Source organism: Parasteatoda tepidariorum, chromosome 5, assembly GCF_043381705.1.
Source record: "Parasteatoda tepidariorum isolate YZ-2023 chromosome 5, CAS_Ptep_4.0, whole genome shotgun sequence".
Lineage (NCBI taxonomy): Eukaryota > Metazoa > Arthropoda > Arachnida > Araneae > Theridiidae > Parasteatoda > Parasteatoda tepidariorum.
Window position 1 is genome coordinate 57,892,897 of NC_092208.1, and position 27,073 is coordinate 57,919,969.

The following is a 27,073-nucleotide window of genomic DNA, read 5'->3' on the forward strand; positions in this document are numbered from 1 at the left end:
GTTATTGATCTTTTACTTTTAATTTGCTGTATAATCTAACTAGGTATTTAACTAACCCAAACAATAGTTAAAATTAAATCTATATCTTTATAAGAATTTTTTCTTATGATAAAATATGTTTGATATCATATCATGAATTATAACCAAAACTTAATAAATCATTTATATGCCTTTCAAGTGCACGGGATTGTATGTGTAAATGAAAGGGCATTGTATAATTGTAATTTTAAAATGCACATTTAAGGCTAAGCCAAACATTAATGAATCATTTATATGCCATTCAAGGGATTGAGGTGAAACAATGAGTGAAAGTAAATATTACTGTTAAATAAATGTAATAATTTAGTATTTTATGTAATAAAATTAAATAATTTTATGAACCCATTTGCACCTGGCATCTTATAAAAGAATGGTTTTTGGTTTTCTTAAAGTAAAATGTGGTCGCACAAATGTTTCATAATATGTTAATAATCTAAATATTTGTATTTAGATCTAAAGTCAAAGGACATTTTTTTTAAAAGATAAAGTGGTGGGTAACCGAATTATCCATATTCTACAGCCTGCAAAAAACATGGGTGAAAGGGGTACAGATCGGGGTGTATAAAATAAGTTTCGATTGTCTTAAAAAATTCCAGATGTCAACACGTCTAAAAAAATTTAGAATTTTTTCTTCATACATTATTGAAAATCTCACTATAGTTTTTAACAAGGAAAAAACTAACATTATGGCAGTAAAAAGTGACAAAGATTAACGTTATCTGCAGTTTATAATATAAAGCTCAATGCTTTTTATTTTTCAGTATTGTGTACTTTTCACTATGCCCTGCTGTCAAACTTCTTAATGCCATAATCAAGAAAGGGGCTCGGCCTCCCGAAATGAAAAGAGACTATTTTTAAAAATATCTAAATGTGTAATATACTATAAATTATACTGCACTCTATTTTTATAAAATTTTCTTTTTGTTTGAAAAATAGTTATTTTTAAAAATTTATTTCTAGACAAATACCCTCACAGATCTCTTTTTTCCTAAAACCATTTTCTTCATTACACTTTAACTCAAGAGATGGAAATCTAATTTTTGTTTTTTGATAGAAAAAGGAAGATAATCATTCATCACATGCATAACATTCCTGTTTTCATTCTGCATTTTTGACGCTACCTGTTCCTCACAATTTCCTATGCTTCTTGTAATTAGACCAGACCCCTTTGTTTTTCAAGCTGCGGGGGGACAGAGTGTACTCTCGTCTTTGTGTTCCCCAAAACTTTTCCAATAAAATGCAACTCGTGAGACGACCCAAAGTTTTTTTAAGGGAGAGATTTGAAATTCCTATTGGCGTTACTTACGTCAATAGAATTTTTTATCATCATTCAAATTAGTTTACAAATTTTTAAAAGATCTTAAAACAGGTAAAAGTACAGAATTAATTTACCCTCCCAATATTAGGGTGGGTCAATACAATAGTATTACAAGTCGCATAGTTTTAATGCAATAACTTATGAGAAGACATCTAGAACTGTTTTAAAAGTTATTAAGTACCCTTTGAATTTAGTAATTAATTGAGTAAAGACTTTCTTTCTCATTTTCTTTTCAGTTCTTCAATGGTTAAACAGTTCAGATTTACTCTATCATTAAAATTTGTCAAGAACAAAAAACATGGAGAAATAATTAAATTCTTTTTACAAAAAAGCAAGGAAAGAGGGTCATTTAGGGCACCCTATTTTATTATCTTTCCCAGGGAGAAAAAAAGCTAGCAGTAGCTCTGGTTCTCACTTTATTCATATTCATTTATTAAATACTTTTTGTGCACATGCTTTACTGGGTTTAAATTCATCAATTTTAATTCATTATTAAAAGTAATTGAATTAACTCTATTTTCATAATTCAATCTGTGCAATTTTAAATAGCTTGAATAGTCATCCTATTATTCAGGTTCCTCTGGGAGAGATATTTTTTTCAATCTTTACAGTAAAGGAAGGAAACACTCAGAAAGCTAAAAATTAATTATGGCTAAAAATAAAACTGAAAATTACAAACTAAATTGCTAGAAAAATGTAAACTCATTTCAGAAGTATATTAGCAAAGCACTAGAGCTTATTGATTTTGTTATAAAAATGCAGAAAAAATTGTCTTTTATCCACATAACCTTTACACATTCAATATTTTGGAAGTGAAGTAAACACTAATATAAAACTAAGAAATGAGAGAAAGAACAAGTAAAGTTGTTCAGCTGCATATCTACTAAAAAAGAGGTATAAATTTTTTCTTTTAATTTCAGAACTTTTCAAGAAATTATATTACATTACTTTTGAAACATGCACTGCAATATTATGATAAATTAACTCAATTGTTTAAAAGAAGTAATTAACTAGTACATTTACAAAACTTAAACATTGCAGTTACTTGGAAGATTCCTCATTGGTGTCAAAGTCAAAATGGTCACTCAATTTTGGAAATAGTTTTCAATTCAATTTTCTTTAATTCTTTCAATTTTGGTAATAGACAGTTGCATATGAAAAAGTGAAAAAAAAAAACAAAACACTTATTAACTGGTAAGCTACAAGACATGTTTTATTAAAGATAAGGCAGTTTCACATGGGTTGAATTCCAATGAAAGTTGGCGTAAAAGTTTCAGATTCGGAATTACTGCACTTATTTCATATTGCATTGCTCCATTTCGGTGGAAAAAAACTCTTGATAAAAAACTAAGATTTGATTTTTTCTTGCACCTTTTTAAATACTGAAACTGTAATCATAGTGCTCACTGCAGCAGGAGTAAAAATTAAAAAGTTCCTGTCTTCCTTACATAATTAACTATCATAGCCTTGCATTAAATAAAAGGATGCCAGTAAAAATATCAATAATTTGATAGTTTTATCTATGGAGTAGAACCTGAATAGATAATTTCTGAAGGGAACGATTACTCCATTACAAACAATAAATATGGGAAAATGATGCATGTGGGTCAACATAAAATATCAAATGACTTAAAAATGTATGAGAAGTAATGAACTCAAAAATTAATAAGTTAATTTATTAAAAATTAACTGTTATCATCAGTATCACTTTACACTCCTTCAGCTTCTGTAATCATTTCTTAAATCGACAGAGCCATACATTTAGACATTTTCATCAACTGATGCATAAACTTGAAACAAGCTGTAGGAGACATTTTCAAAACCATAAAAAATCCTCATTAGCATAAGGAGTTTGTTTTTGCTTCAAAACTATATAATATATTTGTCAGTATAATTTCTGAATGATAGATGAGAGAATTTGTTAGTTTCAAAATCATCTAAATGGATATTATTAATATTTTAAGAATAGTATTTGTGGCAAGACCATTATAACAATACGATACATATATGGGAAAACAAAAGATGCTAGTAGGATGGACCAAGGTTCGACTTAGTTTATTACCCATAGAATAATATTTTTTTTTCATTTCATATAAATTAAAATAATAACAAAACTCTTTTCACAACTCAAATTTTATTTTCGAATGTTTTAACAATCAATAATGGAATTTCCAAATTGCAAATATATATATATATATTGAGACATTTCTCTTTTATTAGAATATGTTGTGAGTTCAAAATAAACTAATTCTTAATTACAGTCATTTTTTATTTTTGTAATAACATAACAGGTACTACCCACATTACATTCATATGAATTTCCACAAGTGTTAGTACAAAGAGTTTTCTTTTTGATTGTGTCATTTGCTACCATGCCAATTCATGATGAATACAGGTCCAATGTCTTTTTTTTCTAATTATATTCTATATTCAATGAATAATACACTATTATTTTTGCAAAATAAAAATTAGTGTGCTGCATGTCATTAAAGCTCAAACAGGTTTTTTTTTTCATTAGCAATAGAATAGATTTCCAAAACAATGTATACAAAGATGAAAATAATAAGATAGATTAATAATAAAGTGGATATAAGGATTATTTAACAAAAAAAAGTTCAAAGAAAGTGTTTTCAAATAATATATACAGAGTTCTTCCTAGGAATAAAAAAGGGCAAGGTGCTTCCTCACAGAAAAGAGCACGCGCACATTTGACACTGTAAAAATTAATCAAAGTGTGTAATATTATGTAATAACTGAGTTCGATCCTCAACAGTTTTTAAATTACCAAAGCATGCTAAAAGACAATCTCTGAGATAAGATTTTTTTCAAAATAAGTAACTTTAAAAAAATAATTTTTTAATAAAAAATTTGAAAGCTTTTTTCCATAATTTAAACTGAAAGTTATGAAAAAATGAATAATTAAAGGTGCTTTTTTTAAAAAAGGTATTTATTTAAAAAATAATTTTAAAATCACTTAAAAAATTCATTAATATCCTCCCGAAAAAAAGACAAACTGATAAAAATGTAAACAGTTCAGATTCAGAATAATCCTAACAAAATAAAAATTTATAATCCGAATTAAACCTATACACAAATATAATTTTTCCAGTGCGTAATTATTTAAACTGCGAGTTATTAATTTTTTTAAATGTTATATGTGTAAAAGGATTTAAGGAATGTTTGTTTTTAAGGGATGGAGACTTATTTTTACGAAAAGGGCGCACTTATACTAATTAAAGAGCAAGCTGCCCTTCTATAAATGCTTAGGGAGAACACTAATTATAAATTTGATTTCATACTTTAAATAAAGAATCCTCTCTTACTATAATTAATTTTGCTTAGTCAATATGAATAACTTAAAAATTATTTAGAATAAATTAACATTACATAAGGTTTAAAAAGATATCGTTAAATTACAGTTAAGAATTTATGTTCTTCTAATTTATGGTTACACAAACTGGATTTGAGGTCAAAACTTGCTAAGCATACATCACACACATATGGTTTTTCTCCAGTATGCATCTCATAATGATTTTTTAGAGTTAAAGTATTAGGAAAGACTTTGTCACAAATTGTACATGCAAATGGTTTTTCACCAGTATGTGTGTTATAATGCATGCGTAATATATTTTTTTCACTAAATTCTTTAAAACAGATATCACAAATATAGGGTTTGCCCCCATTATGAGTTTTCATATGTTTACTCAATGTAATTTTATCAGAAAACGTTTCATTGCAGGTTTCACAAAGAAATCTTTTTTTACTTGTGGTTGTACATGAATGGTTGTTTAATTTCTGAAGTGTTAGAAACATTTTGTGACATTTTTTACACTCTTGAAGTTTTTTGTTAGAATTTGATAACGACTTTAAATGATCAGGTGACAAAATTACATCTATTTCTATGTCTTCATTGTCACTTGTTGATGGTATTATTTTTTCTTTCTTTATGCTTTTGAGAAGTGTTATGTTTGAATTCACTTTTAAAGGATCAGGGGACAAAATTACATCCATTTCAATGTCTTCATTTCTACTAGTGGATGGAATTGTTTTTTCTGTATTTTTATAAAACTGTTTTACCTTTCCTTGATAATATTCTGATGGTACAAGATGATCAGAATCGTCTAACGTTATGACGTTCTCCGAGATCGTGACATCGTCGTCAGAAATGATCGGACGTTTTAACGCACCGTCGCAAATAATGTCAGCGCTTTCTGCTGAGTCTTCGGTATTTCGATAGTCAACTACGATGTCCGAATCATTTTGAGCTTTGTCATCATCAAGAGAAATGACCACAGGTTCAATCGCGACATCATCTTCTAAAGTGACCACAGGCACTTTATCAGAATTAAAGTCATCTTCCAATGCATCAAGAGTAATAATCTGTTTTTCTATTCCTTCATCATTATCGAGTTCGATTACAGGGACTGATGATTCCATAATTTGAAACATAAGTTTCAAAGTTTGAAGAACATGCTCACCAAAAAGTTAATAAACTTTTCTCGGTTTTTCCTAAAAATTTTACAAAAAAAAAGTTCACAATTAAAAATATTTAATCTAAATGAATGAAATGATTTATTAAATACGCAGTTTTCGTTTCTTTTTCTTTTCACTATCAGTTTACGTTACACAGATTTCGTTTCCTGTTTAAAACAAATGTTTAAGTGCTTTCCTGTTTATTTCTGTGAAGAATATGCTCCGATTACTAAACTATGTTCGATTTCATCTACGTGGCTCTACTTATAAAAAGAATATATGCATTAAATCTTTAGTTAGCCGTGACCGGGAACTCATGTTTGTCGCGAGATGTTCAATCTAGTTCAGCTTTAGCCTTGCCTTGTTTTTTGTTTATAAAATGTTAAAAATATACGAATGTTAAAGTATTTCAATGTTTTCCGTATTGTTAGGTTTGTTCATTGCGATATGCCTTGGTCTTTCGTTATTTTTGATATTATTACTCTTTGTGAACCCTAAAAAATTTACTAAAACTATTAATGTAAGTATTCATTCAGCAAATGTTTTTATGGTCTTCACTCCATTGATCGTTTTTTAAGTGCATATGTACTCGGTTTTTGACGTACTACGATTGCTTATTAAGTGAAAAATATCAAACAGTTCTTAAGTTTTTAAATTCTTCTTAAAATTAATAGTTTATCACTGAATGTTTCATTATTTTTTAGAAGAATTGTTTAAATTTTTTAAGAAAATTTCTAAAAATTTTAATTTTTTAAAATGTTTGTCATGATAACTTATTCCGTTTGTACTCGAAGTATTATTTAACTGTGTTTTTTTTTTTCCAAATTTTCCATTTTATACTCTCTGTACTTAATTAGTTATAATTTTTTAATAGAAATATTGTTTTATTAGGGTATTATACAAAGTTTTAAATTTGTGTTTTAAGTATTAAATTCGTAGCTGTCATAGTTCAAATGTAGTTTTCTCATCTACTGTATATTTTGGGTTTTTAGAAAAAGTGCAGTTTGTGTGATGCAGTAAAGTAAAAAGCATATTTCTTATCTCTTTTTCTCAAAAGCTCTTTTCTATTTCTTTTCAGGAAACTACTGTAGTTATTGTAAAATTTGTTGAACTGCATCGTGAAGTAAGTCAAACTTTTTTTAAATAATTTCTAGGGTATAATTTTTTTAATGAAGTCTATTGACTTAATGTCAATTAACTTTACTAAAAAATAAATGGAAAGATTTCCGTATTGTGATCTGGGACAGAAAAATCACAATTTCTGGGCGATGGCCTGCAAGAAACTGAAAAACAAAATCACGAAGAGGCTAACTTCCGGGCCAAACCTTTACTTGTTTTTTAAAAAAATTGCAAGTATAAAATCCCATTGGGTCGGCTGTTCAACGACGGTTATAAAATGAAATAAAAAAGTATAAAATCCCTGTTGTATCTTGGTCATTATATTTTGCGCGGCAGATCACAAAGGGAAATATCCACAAATAAATAGTTTTACTTGAACCTTTCATTTTGTAATTTTAGCATCAGTGTAGCTTTGGCAAAAGGGGTGTATACACATAACTTGTACTTTTATAACTTTTCTACATAACTTGTGACTCACTAGTTATTGATGTGTGGCAAACAGCATCACCTGAGTATAATAAAAACATTTATTACCCTTTTCTTAAAATAAATATAAAGTCAAGAATTTTAAATTGCACATTTTTCAATGCACTTAATTTGTCCAAATTCCATAAAAAATTTAGGTAGTTTCTGAGAAATTTTTTGCCAGTAGTGGCAACAGATTTCTACATGATTTTGGTTTATTTGCAACTTTTTCATCGCAAATTAAGTGGATTTTTAATTGTTTTTATGACATCTATTGCTCTATGTTTTTCCACATGGTGTTGAAGTTTCACAATATTTTTCATTAGATACGAGACATTCGATTTTGAATAATCACTTTTGACCATCTTTATTTGTATTGATTTCATCGTAAATCCAAGTAACTTTTCAATCCTTTTTTTGGCCAATTGGGTACTTGCAACATGACATATTCCTGCATCAGTAGCTAAATTAGGAGGCAGAGCTGGATCATAGTATACTAGGATTTCAAGTGAAAAAATGTCTTTTTTGATTCACTCAAAGGCTTCATGACATGAAAGTAAAAGTCAAATTCTACACCTTTTTTTAAGTTAATTCATTAAAAGGATTGGCCGTGCTGGCTAGTTATTACAAAATTGATCATCCCTAGAATATTTTTCACTTCTTGTACATCTTTAAGGATGGATGGAGTTAGAATTGCTCAGATTTTATCACTGTTTTTGTGCAACCAGTTGGCATTAATTTTTTGTCCTAAAAAATTAATTCCATACTGAAAAAACTGTCTTTTTTTAAAAATGTAATTTTAAACTATGATCTTTGCTTTTTTTAAAAACTAATTTAAAACCTTGAAATGTGATGTTTCATCTACCCCTGTAATGCATGCATCGTCCATAAACACTTGAATACCTTCCATACCCTGGAAAAGCCTGTTAATATTATTTCTCTATATTAATTATAATTTCTAAAGCTCAATAGATGGCGCTCTGCGCAGTAATGTAAAATCATTAGTTTCTAATCGCCAATATTAAATACGGTGATATGATCTCAGATCTCGGGGTTTCAATCATAACAAACGCCTTTTAACATAATATATTTATAGGACGTTTTATGATTGAAACCCCGAGATCTGAGATCATATCACCGTATTTAATATTGGTGCCCCACGTTGGGCGTCAATATTAAATACGGTGATATGATCTCAGATCTCTGGGTTTCTAATCAGTTTCCTCCATGACACTGTACCATTATCATCATTCTTTTGTTATTAAATATATATTATGTTAAAAGGCGTTTGTTATGATTGAAACCCCGAGATCTGAGATCATATCACCGTATTTAATAAAGCCCATCAACATAACGCTGCCAAAAAATAAGTTTATGAAACTTGGAAAATATAGTCGTGTGATGAATTTAGAATAATAGTTTACTTACCATTTCAAAAAAAAATTGCCTGAATTTTTAGTGTTGCGGCATTGCCACTACATAAAAAAATAAGTCAGTTTTTATGAAATGTTCTTTTTTATGTTTTACTATTGAATTATGTCTTTTAAAAGTAATTACATAAATATATATATATTTTTTTAGAGTTTACCTTTGAATTCTGCTAATGGTTGGAGTTTAACCCCGTCACATTGTAGCCTTCGCTGCTGGCAAAAAGAATTTTCTATTGAATTATTGGGAGCGCCTGTTTCAACTTATGCTTGCGTAAAAGAAATTCCTTGTGCTGCTGTGGTAAGTTGCTGCTGTTAATATATTTACTGCCACATAGATATAAATATGGGTTATTTTCTCAAGTCATTAACTTTTGCAGCCGTAAGCTATATTTCTCATTAAAATATTTATTTATACTATTCAATGGGATGCTTTGTTTAAAATACTTATAAGGAGTTATAGAAAGCACATTTTATATTTAAATTATATATTTAAAAGTATAAATAATCATTGCTGTTCCCTGTCTACATACATCTGAACTTTTTAAGTAATTTACTAATAATATTATATGTAATGAAAGTCAGATATGCATAATATAGATGAATGAGGGAATGTCATATGTGAAAAATATTTTAGTATTACTCATTGGGAAAAAAAAAGAATTATTAAGTGTTTGCATTGAAATGTTTCTGAGCAACTTTGATTTTAGATATGCATCGAAAGCTAAGTATATGTAAAACAAGGTAAATCAATCATCCGTTTGATGCCTTAAAAACACTGCTGAGAATAACGAACTGGTATACATGATTATCAATATAGTGTTATATAAAAACTAAGCACTTATTAAAATATCAGCAGCTTTCCAATAGATTATAGTAAAATTAGGTGGAGACGAAAATGACTCTTTGGTAGAAAAGGTTGAAATTAGTTAACAGTCAATAATTTGCTTGCAAAAAATTCTTTTTGAATATTTTTTGTGTTTGCATGAAGTTTTTTTTATTTTATCTAAGTCAGATGAAAGTGTTACTTGGATAAAATTATGCATATTTTTATTCTGATATAGTGTGACTATCTACTTGAATATTTATAATCAATATTCTTTGAATAATTAATTTGTATATATTGTTCCATGATTTTGTATGTCCTCAATTTTCGTTTAATTACTGTACCCTTATAGGAAGATGCATTTTGAAACAACAAACAAAAATTTTGATTTTAAATTATTATGTTTTTGCTTTGACTCCTAAATGGATCTAACCCCTACAGCAAGAGGGAACTTTGCCATACTTACCCTTTGGCTCACTTTATCAATGTTTTTGTTTCACTTACAATTTTGGGTTTCCTTGCTCTGCATCAGTAGCTGAATAGTGACGAAATGAAACCATGAAAACATTCTATAACTTATCTTTTCATTTCAATGGGGAAATCTTTTTTTATTTTTAAAAATGAGGCTTTTATCAGGCCTCTAGACCAGAAAAGACCACTTCAGTTGAAATATGAAATTATTTCGCTTGTTTCATTTTATTTATTTATTGAAAGTATTTGTTTTTTTTTCTTTCTAGATACTCTTAAATGTTATTGCTGATGTTTCGACTTGGTCTGAATGGGATATTCAAGCCCCAGCACAAAGCATCAATTTGGAATTACCTGAAAATCCTTCATTGCACTTTGACCCATATATGCAATGTGATCAAGTTGTCTTGACATCTTCAAAATTGAAAGCTAAGCCAGAAGTTGAAATGTACAGGTAGAAAATTTAACTTTTAATGTAAATTTATTCCTTGTATTATTAAACTATTTAAAAAATTGATAATAGGAAACTAATATTTTAAAGAATCTCAATTGAAATATGTACAGAATCTTTCCGAATAGGTTTTTTTTAAATTATTTTTTTCTGAAATAGAGTAATTTATTATATTATATATTTTACACACTAAAAATTTTATGATCAGTTATTTGCCCTAAATAAATAAGTGGATACTGCCGGGGAAGAAAGAACTTCATAGTTTGTAAAGACACTTTGTAACACGAATTGTATATAATAGTTACTGAACGATGCAGAAACATTTCACTTAAGTGAGCAAACATAATTTATTTAGTTTTATTTATTATAGTTAATAATATTATTACGTTAATAATTTATTATAGTTAATTCAAAAATAAATATTTACATAAAAATTCAAAAATCATACATTTTCATGCCTCTTTAAATACTTGGAAAAATATCTGAATAAAAATAGGAAAAGCTTCCAGGTCTGTGATTCTTCTGTTTTCTTTGAAATAAGTGCAGATGCCATGGATTTATCAAATAAGATTCATGTTTTTTTTCTCTCCATTTGATTGTAATTTAAGGATTATTCTTTTAATGTATGTCTTTTTTATATTAATTAAGTAATTCAGAATTCTATTAAAATCAATTTTAACACAATGGTGATTTTTTTTTTCACATTCAGGTTTGGCAATCTAGAAAGCAATGGCACTGGTTGGATTTTGTTGTGGAATGCTAAGCAACTAGATTGGACTCTGTACATTGCTCAACCAATTGATAATTGCTCAGGTATGACATTTTTATGTAATCATGCCTCCTTTATGTTCTTTGATATTGAGTAAACTGGAGGAAGTTAAATGTTATTTAAGATTAATATATTTATTATGGTTTAATCACATCAAGAAAATAATCTTTTTGCATCTATCTTTATAACTTGAAGCAATATTTAATAGTCCATTGAAAAATTTAAAAAAAAAAATCTTTTTATTTTTTTTATTTTATTTATTCTTCATCTTTCAGCATGATAGCCTGTAGTACAGGCCAAGGCTGTCCTAGTTTTCTCTATGCATTGATGCCCATGGTTTTAAGATTTTTTCTACAGTATCAAATTATCTGGTGTTTTGTCATCCCATCTTTCGGTTGCCAGTAAACTTTCCAAAGGTTAGCTTTATAACTGGGTCGCTGCCATCTTTTCTATAGATGTGACCAAGGCATCTTACTCTGTATGTGTTAATAACAGAAATTATATTAAGTTGCTTAATTTTTTTCTATGATTCCTAATTGTACTGATTCTGCCAAACATTTTCTTTAACTGTTTCAAAGATTTCTTAGAGTAATTTTCTTTCAGAGATAAATTTTTTTTTTAAGAAAATCATTTTTCATTAAAAATTTTTATGGTGAGGAATTCAGGTTTCATATGCTTGTATATTATTTTAATCAAATGTAGTAACAAGGCTTGTAAGGTGGAGTTTCTTAGTTTTATAATTTTAGAATAATTTTTTTTTATTATTATCTGAATTTAAAAATGATTTGCTCCCAATTAGCAATACCGTTATCATATCATAGAATTTTTTATTGAGGAACAACCGCTAAAATTACTTTTGTACAAAAATATTGAGTGGCATATTCACGGTGTTTTCATTTCCAGACTATTGCAACTATACTTAAAAATTATTTGATGATAGAAGTCTTGAACTCTGTAACAAATACTAATTATATATTGATATGAAGGAACATTAACTATTTAATACTGATAATTTTAATGTAACAGTACAATAATAACAGCCGACCCAATTTTTGTGTTTACGACTACTAATGTTCATCTCCGGAGCCTTGTAATTTTGAACCAATCCACAGGACAAGGAAACTCTTTAATCAGTACCCTCAGAGGTATCGATTTGTTAAGAGAACATGGAAGACTTTGCGACTCATGATATTTAACGTGCATCAGTCACCATTTCCTACGCAGGGAGTCTTCGGCCGGCGGGGAATGAACCTCCAAGCACTTGGACATGAGCCCAGCGCCCTACCGACCAGGCTATCCCGACCTTTAACCTTTCTTTATGAAATATTTATTTATTATTTTTTTATGGAGGGATGATTGTTATCTTTATAAATAACTAATGAATGAAGTAATTTTAAAACTTTCTGCACTTTGCACAAAAAAGTTCATGATAAAATTCCAAATCACTCCTGTTTGTCAAGGTTCTTAATTTGGAAACCACTGGATTATACATTCTTAACAGATTGCTTTGTATAATTTTATGTTTTATTAAACGTTAATCTCCAATATTATTTTGATCTTTTTTTTTGCAGGTAATGATGAAAATGCTTGTGTATTGACTGTGATTTGGGGCTGTGAGCCATTGCAGCACAATATGCCCGAGTCCTTGTGCAAAAAAATTTTGAGCTTATCAGAAGCTATCTCATGGAGTCAACTAAAAGTCCGTCCATTTCAGTCCTTGATAAATACCTCATCGTTAAATAATCCTCATTTCCCAAGCATTCACACTGCTTTAAATGATCTTCCAAGAAAACCTTGTGTGCTTCTAGAGCACGAAGATAGACCTATGTCATTCCAAAATGGTGCTTTAGCTGTTATCGCAGCATCTTCTGAAAAACCTGTAACTGTAAAAAACCTTACAGGCTTCACATTAATGTTGTTCCCATTTAAGAAGTCTAATAATAATAATGTGATTAACTGCGAAACACTGACTGAAGATAAACGAAAGTCGAGGAGAAGATTAAAATTGAGGAGCGATTCCATGACATCAAATGCTCCAAGAAAGAAGGTAAGTGGCTGTAATGTGAAAACATCAAAATTTTAAAACTATCATAAAAATTAATGATGAAAAAAAAAAACTATTTTTTGAACAACTGACAAGCTTTTTATGTAGAACCTTCAACAAAATTGATGTTGAAATAAATTAAAGCATTTATATTGTTTTGTACAAATTTTTACAATGTATTTTTTTTGCATTAATTTGTTAAAGTCATTTTCTATGATTTTCGTAGTTTTGTATATGCAATTGTTTTAAATTGTATGATCATATTTTTTTATTGCTTATGGCTTTTACTGCACTGTGAAAATTTTTTTAGTAAATAATAGAAAAGAATAAAATATATTTGCTTTAGTATTCATTTTATTACATTGTATATACTTTTTTTATTTATTTAGTATCATGTTTAGATGCTAAGATTATTTTTTCTAGTCTACAAATTTCTTCTCAAGATTGATTCTATATTGAATCATTGATATTAATTTCAGAAAAGCTCAAAAATTTGTTATTTGATAAATTTTTTTTATTTTTATTATTTATAAAATCATTTTCATAAATTAAAATAATTTTTATTGCCCTTTACAGAACTTTGTTTTTAAAAGATGCAGCCTAGCTTCTATTAATCTAATTGTTAATGGTTAGAAGTAATTTCAAAGCCAAAGAAAAATACCATCTTTAAAATTGAATATTTTTTAATTATTTAAAATTTATTTAATTGATTTTTTTGCTAATTTGAGGGTAAAAAAATTCATGAACATCAAATTTCATTAACAAATGGGTTTTCTTTGGTAGAAAGTTTATAACTTACTCGACAATATAAAAAGAGAATGGCTTTCGTCGCTGGTACTCCTTGACAATGTCAGCTTTGGTTGTCATTATTATATTTTTCTTTGTTTACGATTTGCTATAACTTAGTCAAATAATGCAGTACAAAAGTTGAAATAAACTACACGTTTAACAAGAAAATTCATCTTGGTTTATCTCTTTTTATGAAAATACCCCATTCATGTGTGAAGTTACCCCATTTTTGAGATTATAAGAACCCTGAGATTCCTTTGATAATCTACAAATTTTCTTTCAGGTTAGTAAGTTAAAAGTGTTTATGTTTATACTAACTCTTTTGTATGCGAGTGATAGATCTTAGATTAAGTTCTAATATTAAAAAAATAGTTTGACTAGCATTTTACTATATGCAAGTGTAGCATTCAAAAGTGTTTTACATGGGTTTTTTGTCTTCTGCTCTAATTTTATAGCTTAGTTAGTCTTTTGGTTAGCATTTTCTATCTACAGCTCTATACTAGTTATTTCAAACTGCATTAACACTTTAATGGCATACAGAAAAAGTTCTTTAAAGTTATTTACCATGATGTATCTAACTTCATTGTACTACTAGAGAAAAATGACAACAGAAAGGAAAAAGATATTGCTGCGGAATTTCACATTCCGTAATGCATTTTTTACGTAATTCTAAAGAAAACAAAACTGAGATAATTATTTGTTATTTTGTCTTTCTTCATGTTGAAATGACATATTTATTTAATTTTTGGTAACTTAAAGTAGTTTCGGCTTTTCATGTTGTTTCAAGGTGTTGAAGTTTCACTGTACTTAAAGTACTTTTTAAAAAAATTTGCATACATAAGTTCCAAACGTGAAATAAAACTTCAAAATAAAATCAATATCTAACCAAATTTTTAACGATGGTGTGGAATTTTTTTACTAGCTACTGTAAAATTTATATCAATTGCTCATAACAATGAGACTTCATACAAATGAAAAAATTAAAATGAATTTATGTGAATGAGATTAGAATTTTATTTACAAAACCATCCTTGAAATACATTTTAGTGTTATAAGTTAATTCTTACATTTTGAAATCAATGTTTTGTTGACAGATTATTAAGAAGATTTGTAAACACATATAATTTGATTTGTTAGTGTAGCATTTCTCAGTTGAATGCCTTTAAAAAAATATAATTTAACAAGTAGTTAAATTAGATTAATAGTACTTATGATAAACATTAATATGACTCAATATTAAATATTTAATCCTGCGATTTTTGGATAACACTTTTTAAATCAAAATAATATGTGTGGACACTTATAAAATGGTGGGAATAAATATTTAAAACCTATTTTTACAATATTCACCACTTGCTCTAAATATTGACTACTTATGCAAAGTATTTTTTAATTAAATAAAATTAATGCTATAACAACTTTTCAAGTCTTCAAATTATTGTAATTAATAAATTTATAGGAAAAACTATAACAAACTGCAACATGTAACAAAATAGAATTTTGTCCCAGAAAATTTCTATCACAAAATACCAAAGAAAATACTTGTAAAAATTATTTTAAGGATGGATAAATAAAAAGCACTTATTTTGCTATGTTTTGTCTAAATGATTAAAGAGTACCTTACATTACTTTTTTGGAGAAGCATCAAAACACTTAATTGCTTTTTCTAAAACTCTTTCCCACAGTATTTATTGCTGACATTTGTTAAGGGTATTAAGTAACCATTATATTTAAATTTTATATTCATATTTCTATTTTTAAACATTTTCTAAATTCTATAAATGTTTTTTTTTTTTTATTGACTGTGATTNCTTGACTTGGACATCATGAATGTCCAAAATTAGTCCTTTTGGTTAGAAAGAAATATTTTTAAGTATTTTTAGAAAAATTTGCAATAATTTATGTTAATTCATGTCATTAGATTTAATTACAAATGTACTTTAAAGTTTTTCTCTGAAATAAATTTAAACACGTCAGAGTTTACAGTTTAGATCTATGTTTGTCCCACCGTTTAAAACTAGTGTTATTGAAAATTGCTGGGAGGGTAGTCATTTTTGTATAGTCAAATGTGTAAATTATCTATGGGGGAATTAGTTGATGCTTAAAGGTCATTTAAACTTTGAGAACCGAGAAGCACCTATGATGCTCTGGCGCTTGAGTAATAACCTGAAAGTGTCAGAGAATTTTATTTTGAATCTAAAAGAAGCAGAGAATTGGCAGAGAAAGTTGTAATTTTTTTTTTTATCATGGAAAATACCTACATTATACCTGGAAGATAACCAATCTTAGAATTGTCAGTAACAGTAATCAGTTATGGAGATTCGATTCAAACAATTCTATTACAATTATTTGCTATACAAATTCCTCATTTTAGTGGCACTTTTTCATGTTTCCATCCTTATTCAGTAATATTTTTTTGCTCACACAGTCCAATATTTGACATTTCAAATAAAAAACGAAGATTTCCAATGAAAAATTGCATAGTATTGATAAAAATATGCTTTGAATTCCATTAAAATTTTCCCAAAATACTTTGAAAAGTCAAGAATTTTTTTTTCTTTCTGAAATTAAATGGGAACTCTGTATGATTCTTTCTATTCCAAGAAAAATTTTAAACATTGAATAATTAAACTAATATTAATATCTATCTATCTATATATATCTATAATTAGTTTAATTATTCAATGTTTAAAATTTTCCTTTCAAATAGATATTCTTTCTAAATTGATTTAATTAAAATATTGCTTGTTCTTTTTTAAAAAAAAAGAAAAAAAAAGATATTTAATATACAAAGTTGCTTTTTGAAAACATTTTATATGCATTTTTATTGACAATGATACCTGCTACAAGTAATAAATTCAAATATGACAAAAGAGTTTTTTTTTATATCAAAAAAATTTTTTTTGTTGATATTTTTTTACAGTAAAGTATATAACTTGATCTACCAAAGCTAATATAGCGCAGATTGAAAATAAATTTGAGAATAAAATTAGAATTCATAGATTTCAATCAAGCATTTATGGAAACAAATCTACTTTTAACATTACATTCAAATGTACATTGCCCACCATGTCTATTATGTTACATTTCATAACAGAATAGAAACATTTGGGTTATTATTATAGGAATCAGATTTGCTGTAAAAGTAATACAAAATGTTGTAAGGTTTGCATACTTTTTTGTTACTTTATCATCATTTCTTTTTTTCCCAAATTACTGTGTATAGTTTATTATCTTTCACAATTTATTTCAAAAATATGAAAATAATTTTTGAATAAATCTGTACCATAAAGGCTTAAATTTTGCCATTATTTATCTTTACAATCAAATCACTTATAACAGAACATTCTTTATTTCAGAAAGTGAAAAAAGGTTTGTATAAAATGATTCATTGAATTATGTAAAACTGTCATTGAAAAGTTAACCCCAAACATAATGTGGGAATATAATAGCAATTTTTCAAATCAATATTTTTCAAGTTGGCTGAAGTTCTATAAGTTACTTTTTATAACAAATGAAAGCTTTGAATTTCAGAAGAATTTTTCATGCATGGAATAGCCTTGGATCATATCAATGTTTATTCAACTTTTTGTCACCATGAATCAAGACAATTTTTTTTAAAAAAAAATGTAATTCTTTAACTTTTTTAAAATATTTGAAAAAAAAAAATAGCTACTATGGTGTTAATTCCATTCAGATTTTTTTTTATCTAGATCCAGAATCATAACAGTTATAAATAAGAAAATCTTTTATATTTTTCCTTCAATCAATTTTTTTGATCTATCCGAGGCCTCGGAAGTAAAGTCATGTTTCTTTACTGAAATTTCTATTTACACAGCATTCAGATGTAAACTAATTCATGAGCTAAACAAAAAAAGTATGTTTGAAATTGTGGCTCATTAATTGAAAAATATGTGACTAGTTTATTAATAGACATGGTTACTACTTGGTTAAAATAAATTTTTATGAAATGGTATTTTACTATTTTTATTATTAAATAAAACACAAACTATTAACCATTAGGAAAACTTAATGTTTTTCAAAATTCTTAAACTATTATCCATTAAAAAGTTCTCTTGGTTAATAGTTTAAGTATTAAATGAGTAATAAATTGGAGGATCATATAAGTAATATATTGAAGGATTATATAATAAAAGGATTTTTGTTTGTGCAATGCAAATATATTGAGGAATAATCTTATTGTTGTATAATCTTAAATATAATAGCTTTCAAAGGTATTACCCCATATAAATCCATAAAGGTATTAATCCATATAAAGGCAAAATCCATGTGTAACATTGTCTATCTTAAATTTTTCTCCTGATTTTTCATAGTATTAATATTTTGAACCCTATTATGTGAATGAAGTTACAAGAAAATGAAAGCAGTCCAAATAATGTCACATAACCAGATGTATGGTTACTTTGATATTATATTGAAGTACCTTCTTCCCAATCAAAACACACATGCCTGCCAAATAGTAGGGATAAATAAGAATTAAGGACCCAAGATTTAGAAAGTAAAGGAAAAAAGAAATAGGTTTGAAAAAACAAAAACAGGTTGCTTAAAAGTTTATTTACTAAATTAATAAAAGTATATGGAATGATTCTAGGAAATCTAGGTCAGTGACATTAGCAGTGCTGTATTATAGCAGTGTCTAGCAAGAGATATCTTAAAATGATGATTCAAAGTTCTATTTGGATGCTGTTATGTATTAAATATTCAAACCTATTTTTGAAAATATCAAATATAAAGTTAATACATATTCTAACTATGTAAAATAAAATAATGAAAACTTGTCATAAAATCCTTTTAAATGATATAATTTTATTTTTGATTCCGGTTAATAAATGTTGTAATACATATATTGTTTGCACAGTATTTGTTAAGTTAAGTACATTGTTAATATTAGTAAATTGACTGATTGATTGGCAGCTGTATGTATGTAAATTAAATATTTTCTAGATGAGTAATCATGCATCTACCTTTCGTACTTAATTATGATTTTGAAATGAAGTAAAAAGAAAATATCAGAAATTACATAAACTTATTTTAATAATGACAATTTTTGTAATTTTTTATTTGTTTCAGGCAAAGTAATATTAATCATGTTGCTTGAAAATGTGTCTAAATATATATAGCAGTGGTTAAAAATTATTGAATTTTTTTAAATTTTCTGTGAGTTTTGCTGTACAAGATTTTTATAGAGTTAAATATATCTGTGAAAACTTTATTTCATCTTGGTGTAAAAAAAATATATATAAATAAATTTAAAATTTTTTAAAATTTTATTTAAACAACAATTTTGAAGCTGAATAGTGTATTATTTTTTGTAAGAATTTCTCATTATTTTATTTAAAGCAAATCGTCTAGCTTCATTTTTTTCACTAATTCAGAATTTTTAATTAAAATTTTTTTATCTTCTATACCTTAAAGATCAAAGTAATATTTAAAAATTGAAGTGATTTGAAATATTGAATTATTTTTCATAGTATTTGGAAATTGAGAACAGACGATCATCATCACTTACTACTCCTATTCGTAAAAGAGCCCCTGAACTCACTGTTACCCAGCCTGATGATGAAGGTGTACCTCCAAAACGAGCTGTAAGCCATTCTTTCCTGAATGTCCTTTTTCAGCAGCGTCGCTCATCTGATTCCTCCTATCAGAGAAGTAGGAGTCCATCACCCTGCAGTCCTACAAAACAAAAAAAGAAAGGTTTTTTCATTTTTGAGAAAAGATCTTCTCTTTCAAGTCAGGAAGAACTTTTTGGTGGATCATACAGGGATCTTGATGTATCAGATGCAAACGACGAAGACAAGTTCCTACGAAAGGCATATGATATGGAAAGTATGTATTTTTTTTTATCTTGAATTATACTATTAATACTCTAATAATATATTAGGAATTTTTTTATTTGTAGTCCTAATATTATTCTTGAATTGTTGTACAGTTAGGACATGGGCGTGAGAAATAGGCGAAGAAGCCAAAGAAGCTAAACCAAATAGTCAGATATGAAAATAACTAAATTTGTATTGTTTTCAAAAGGCTGGGAAATGACTTTTTTTTTTATTGACCAAACATAGTAGTTAATTTTTTATTACTTAAATAACTTAAATTTTTTTCAAATGAAGAAACGGAGTAAGCATTATAAACTGCAAACTCTCTCAGCATTATCTAAATAGTAAACAATAAATGAGGATGAATGGGGATTTTGGTTGTAGAATAGGTTTTTTATAATATCCACTGCTCACTGCTTCTAAGAATAAAATCTCTTACTTGCTTTACAATAAAATAAAGCAATTCCAAGTCACATGTGCTAATTAATTTAGTAAAATAGAAACGAAAAAACTCTGCTTAAAAATGCTTAGGCTGTATTCAAATTATGTTTAATTTTCCCAATTTACATGTGACATGGCTTTGTCCAATTGCAGGTATGGATTGAAGTAATTAATTTTCTATAATACTACATTGCAATATTTTCTCATTCTAACTTTTTTTGCAGCTTATATTTTTTATTGTATGCCCATTACTGAATTTATTTTGAAACTTACATACTAAATTTACTTCTTTAAATTAACGTAAAACTATGTGCAGCTTTTACTTAGTAAACTTAGTTAGAAATGTAATAAATACATCGTTGACACATCATTGTAATCATTAATCCAAAAACATCATTGACACACATCATTGTAATCATTAATCCATACACATCATTGATCATGCCAAAGAATTTAATTTTCTTTTTAAAACTCTTAAGTGTTTTTATATGTCGTAAAATTTTTAAATATTTTAATGAGTTTTTATTTATTTAATTTAATGTTTAGGTGAGAATGATTTTAAAGCACTGGGAGAGTTTTCAATTTCTGCTGTTCTTGAAGAGGTATTCATTTTAATTTATGTATTTTGTATTAGTTTATTATATTTCATCTTTCATTGAAGTAAGATGCGAAAGTTTATTGTCAATTTTTTTGCATTTGTTTTTAGTTGCTTGTATTTCACATTGTGGAAACAAATTTTTATATATTGGCTTTTTTTCCCTTTTCAGAATCTCAGAGCATCATTAGTTGACATCAATGCACCAGAAGAAGAGCAGAAACGAGCAAGTGGAGGTTGGGTGTAAGTGAAAGATAAAGAAGTTCTATTAATATTCTTTATGCATTTTTTTAATACAATACATTTCCTATGAGTGAAATTTAATTTTCATGATTGATATAAGTTCATAAAAATAATTACTTAAAGGAAAAATGCAGTTTTTTTGCTAATTATTCAAATGTAATTTTATTTCCTTTTAAAAAATTTAAGATGAAAAGAATAACACTAATAGGATATAGAAATTAATAGGAAGAAGAACACTAATAGGAAATAGGAAGAAGAACACTAATAGGATATGTTACAATATCCTATTTATCCCAATAAATGTTACCTAGTGATAAAAAAGCTCTTTAAACTCAGTGTACTGGTTAATGCACTGAGTCAAATTTTATAGCATATCATGCTATAAAATTTGAGTTTCATTACTTGGGTAAGTTCATAAAATTTCCCTTCATATTTACAATAAGAATGCTGTACTTTTTTATTAGCTGAGTTAAAATTTTAATATTTCAAAACTTTACAAAAAAGAAAAGAAAATGATTTTATATTATCAGCCTTTCATCTCTTCAGCGGGTCGATAAATGAGTACCGAGCATGCTTGGGAACTAAACACTGGAGGTTTCGCATTAGGCTGACCACCTAACCGGAGCATCTGTTCCTGCACCCCAGAGCCCTAGGTCAAGAAAACTGAGATGGGCACAGTAGGCCTTGGCCCTCTACAGGCTGTTGCGCCACCGAGTTTAGTAGTAGTTTTAGATTTTATATTATAATTTCATATTTATTGTGATAAGTGTTGCCAAATACTGAAAGGAAAAAAACGCTTCAAGAGAAAAACCTCTTTGATCCATTATATCTGCGAGTGAACACATACGACACATAAAATCTGCTAGATGATTTTAGGAAAAAATTATTTGCAGTTTAATTTGAACTATAGTATTTTTTGATTAATTAAATTATCACTTAACAAATGTATTTTAAAAAATTATTTCTCAGTCATTAATTTTAAATTGTAAGAAAATAAGTATTACTTCCTTAAAATACTATTCACACTATAGAAAATATATTTTTCAATTATTACTCTGCTATATTGCTTGCAATTATTATTTTACATTATTTATGGATGCTTCAAATTAATTAAGGTTTATACAATGATATAAGGTTTTTTCTAATAAAATTTCTGATTGATCTCATGAATTGATTCATAACTAAACCTTCTATAAAAAGTGCAAATTTTTCATTTTTACATTAAAATAATTGCTGTCCATTAATTTTAAATGTGTTTAAAAAATCTTAAATTTAGTGCATATTTTTTGTTTACATTATTTATATAAATTATGATTTGAAAATTTAAAATTAAATTAACCACATACATTTGAAATATTTATTATTCAAGGTTTAACTTATTCAATTTCTTAGGTGTAAAGAAGTAAATAAGAGTTTAGCTGTGTTTAAGAAAACAACCCACTTTGAATCATGTGTGTTTGTTAGGTATGTTTTCATTTCCACCTTCTCTTTCACGTATTTATACAGTTTGAGATTTTCTCCTAGTATTAAGTATTGTTATGTGGATGCTTTTTCTCCCTCTAGCTGAAGGTATTGATTTCTCTTTTCATATTTCACTGTTATTTTATCTGCTCTGTTGTTATACCATAAGAGGCTATGCCTATTGATTGTTTTTAATCTAACAATCTTAGTTTAGTGTTGTTATTTCAAAATAAAAATTAACAATCAATAAGTATCCAAATCAATATACAGGAGTATAATATTAATCACAGTATTCGTGCTGAACAATAAAGTCAAATCAAGAATTCAGGGCTGATTGTGCTCTGGAAAAAATCCGGATTTTTCGGTAACAGTGATCCTGGAGTTACCGGNTTTCAAAGGTGGAACTTAAAAACACAGTTTATTTTATTTGTTTGTAAGGGAGAGCCAGAGAGATACTTTATAAGTTTATAATCATGATTAATATTCATTTTTTATCAGTAAATAGTTGTTGTAATCATAAACTCAAGAAAAAAAGACATTTGTAAATTTTAATTACTTCTCCAGGTCATCATAGGTATGTGTAAATGGTATAGGTATGTGTAAAATTGTAAATATATTTTAAGTAAACTAAGAAATATTGAGAAAAAGGAAAAATAAACTTGTTTGAATTTTTTTCAATTTAAACTTTTTAACTCAAGAAATTTTCCGGAATTTTGACTTGGGCTCACAATCTCCCCTGAGAATTCCAACCCATCAATTCTTATTCAAATAGTATTACCCTATTTTCTTTTAGAAAATTATGCATAAAATTGTTTTGAAAGAGTATTCACTTGTAATGTAACAGAACCATATGAAAAAATAAGTGTCTCACAAGCCATAACAAATTTTAGTTCTTCCCTTCATTTATTTATTTATTTATTTTTAATTACAAAATTAGTAATTGTAAATACAGTATCGTAAAATAAGCTATTAGCTGGAAGTAGCTTTTCTAACCAAAATTAGATATGGAAGAGGTTTGGTGTTTGTTTATACTTACTTTAATATTGAAAACATAAACATTGGTTCTCATTGCTCTAATTGTATCTTAGTTTATTAAATTGTTTCAAATATGTATTTATTGCTGAGGTATTTTTTGATAAATACTAAGGAGTAGTTATTACATTATTTTTTGTTGATAATTTAACTCACACAATAGATTCTCGACAATCCAAAGCAAATAGGACTCCGGATAACCTTCGGAAGTTTATGTCCTTAGTGTGATACTATTTAATTTTTCTTTTTCTTACAATGTAGTTTTTGTTTAAAGTATTATCACACATTGAACATTTGCATTTCATTTTTGACTCCTGTCTTAGTATTAACCTGATATTTTTTCTCTATCAGTTATTTGTGTAAAGGTATCATTCCTACATCATTTGAAGCAGTTTGGAAAACATTATGCAACCCTCTTACTCGTTTTATGTATGATGATACAGTAAAGGTGAGATTAATTTGATTTCAATTATTTATTTCACATAATATTAAATTTGATTTGCTCCTGTGCTGTAGAAAAGCATATATATCTTTTATTTATTTGAGATGTGTTTTTGTTCCCCTTTGTGTGGTATTTTTACTGTATTTTAGCAGCTATTCATGATTTTATTAAGTTATTTTAACATGTTTGCTGCCAATCTCACTCCAGTGTGGGATGCTATTCTAGTGATCCTGTACCGTCATAAAAATCAGCCGTAAACATGTTAAATGTATGTTGTAAATAATATTGAGCGTGGAAATCTGGTTCTTTATACAATGAATATAATTGATTGTATAATTACAAGGTTGCTACTCCTCAGGGAGAACAGGGAAAACCTGGAAAATATAGGGAATTTAAAAATCACCTAAAATAACAGGGAAAATGCAGGGAATTTTGATTTTTTCTTTACAAACTGGGAAAATACAGGGAATTTTGTTTCTTACTTTTGTCTTTTAAAAAATGGTGACCACTCAGAGCCTAATCTGTGGGATATTTAACCATGATATTTCAGCTATAATAAACTATTTCATTTACTATAACATTTTTTAGGTATGTTCAGCTGTTTTTCCAGCAATTAAAACTAATAAATATAGTTAGCCCAATATAGCTCACACAAGAGCTCAGTAATTGTTGTTTGCTCTTAACATATTGTGTATAATGTGTACTAGGAATACACAGGGAACTTTTTTCCCAAATTTGAGTGGCAATAATTTTTGTAGTGTTTGTATTTTATCATTAATATCTGTATTTTAACTTGTTTCTAGAAAATAACTGTACTTGGGGAATATTCTGGAGGGCAAAAATTAAGTAAGTATTAGAAACGTAAAAAATTCCTTGAAAATTTAGTGCATATTGTTAATGTTTGAGATAAATGTTATACAGTACAGAACCCGTTATCCGGAAATCAGAAAACCGGAAAACCAAAAAACCGGAACGAAATTCGATTAGTTTTCCCTTCATTTTTTTAAAAAAAAAATAAATTTATTTTCCTCATAAGATTTTAGGATTTTTCGCTCTTTTTTGAAAGATGTTTACCTTACCATCATTTTGGAAATAATCATTAGTGTATTACTTCATCGTTTTTTCTTCTTTTTAAGATTATTTCTATTTTTTTTCTTTTTTTAGTTGGGTTTAACTATAAAAAAAACGGCTTTTTGTAGCGATTCAGAAAACCGGAAAAATCAGTTATCCGGAATATCGATGGTCCCGATCGATCCGGATAATCGGTTCCCTACTGTACATAACACTTAATCTGTGAATGTTTCAGTGATTTAATGCTTTAAATAAGGAAGAATAACTGTAATACATTGCCTGCCAATCTCATGCCAGTAGGGAATGCTATTTTAGTGTCTATCACCTACTGGCTCAAGACTGGCACTAAACATGTAAAACACATAATTTTGAATAATAGTACAATATTGACTATATAATGCTGATCATCTGATCCTTATGTTATGCAACACTTTTTCGACTCTTGTTAAAAGCTTTCATTATCACAATTGAGGTTACCCAATTATTTATTCATTTTTGGACCTTGTATCATTAAATTCAGTTCTATCCAATCACTGACAAGAATTCCAAAATTTGTCTGCTAAATAAGGCCAATAGAGATGCTTAAGCCATAGTCATTTTATTTGTCTGCCTACCTTTCATTTCAATGTTAAATTAGGTAAACAATGGTTTGCCCTTAACTACTACAAGCTTTGTGTGAAAAATGCTTGTAGTTATTAACAGCATTGTGTAAATTGAGTGAATGATAATGGTTAGGTGATATATTTCAAACAATAATAGAAAACAAAACAAAAGTCAATTAGCAAATTACAGATTAAACAAAAAACTATAATTTTTTGTGTAATATTGTATGGTTAATTAAAATAAAAAAATAAAACATTAGAGTTCTTCTTAAATTTTATTTTAGTTTATAATTGTTTTCAATGGTTTTACTCATATTTTTGACATATCTCTTGACTTGGATGTCTTATAATTGTGATTCTACTGTTCTAACTAATATAGGATAAAAACACCAAAAAATTTAACAAATAAATTTATAAAATGCTTTTTGGTTAAATTGAATAAATAAATAAAAACCAAATCAACAATTTTTAATGCAAAGATTAATAATGTTTTAAAACCTTTATATAATTTCTGACTTCTTTTTCAAATATTACTCTAAAATAGACTTAGTATATTAATTGTTATTATTTTAGTTCACATGTACAACGAATCTGTCTCGCTATTAAGAAAGGAAGTACAAGATTTTTGTGTCCTACAAACAGAAAAAAAGCAAGGATCTCAATTTATATTAGGTTTCCATTCAGTAAAAGATGATGTGTGCCCACCTATTAGGGATGTTGTTCGTGGAACTGTAAGTGACCTTTCACATTTTTTTTTTGGTGAGGTTTTAAAAAAATGTGGGGAAAATATTTCATAATAACATGATTGCCTAAATATATTGTTGATCATTTTTAAAGTAATGAGGTATTTGCTGGCTGTTACTTAGATTTATATGTCGATACTACATTACTAGTATTTTATTCGATTGCTTTATGTTTCAGAATATACTGAAATTTGTTAAATGTACATTTATGTTACATATATTTTATTTTTAAGACGAATATATTGATACATTTTATAATCATATGTATATAAATGTTATATAAAAATTATTAGATAATATTATATTAAAATTTAGGAGAATATGCCAAGAATAACTGTGTAGTGATATAAAATTTTCTTCTTTTTTTCTTTCAACCTGCACATTTTTGTTACTAAGTATTGTGACTGGTTTCATA

At 27.3% G+C, this 27,073-nt stretch overlaps 1 protein-coding gene across 1 annotated transcript in view; it reads left to right on the plus strand.

Annotated features, from left to right (window-relative positions):
* Positions 1 to 6,137: 6,137 nt before the first annotated feature.
* LOC107437359 (uncharacterized) overlaps positions 6,138 to 27,073 on the plus strand; it is a 28,860-nt gene continuing 7,924 nt past the window's right edge. Inside the window, exons 1-13 of the mRNA XM_071181489.1 lie at positions 6,138 to 6,350; positions 6,909 to 6,953; positions 8,996 to 9,142; positions 10,405 to 10,589; positions 11,296 to 11,399; positions 12,927 to 13,402; positions 19,681 to 20,038; positions 21,016 to 21,071; positions 21,237 to 21,307; positions 22,700 to 22,771; positions 24,152 to 24,248; positions 25,046 to 25,088; positions 26,489 to 26,646. Coding sequence (XP_071037590.1) covers positions 6,243 to 6,350; positions 6,909 to 6,953; positions 8,996 to 9,142; positions 10,405 to 10,589; positions 11,296 to 11,399; positions 12,927 to 13,402; positions 19,681 to 20,038; positions 21,016 to 21,071; positions 21,237 to 21,307; positions 22,700 to 22,771; positions 24,152 to 24,248; positions 25,046 to 25,088; positions 26,489 to 26,646 — 1,920 coding nt within the window. The 5' untranslated portion in view covers positions 6,138 to 6,242. The remainder of the gene's footprint in view (positions 6,351 to 6,908; positions 6,954 to 8,995; positions 9,143 to 10,404; positions 10,590 to 11,295; positions 11,400 to 12,926; positions 13,403 to 19,680; positions 20,039 to 21,015; positions 21,072 to 21,236; positions 21,308 to 22,699; positions 22,772 to 24,151; positions 24,249 to 25,045; positions 25,089 to 26,488; positions 26,647 to 27,073) is intronic.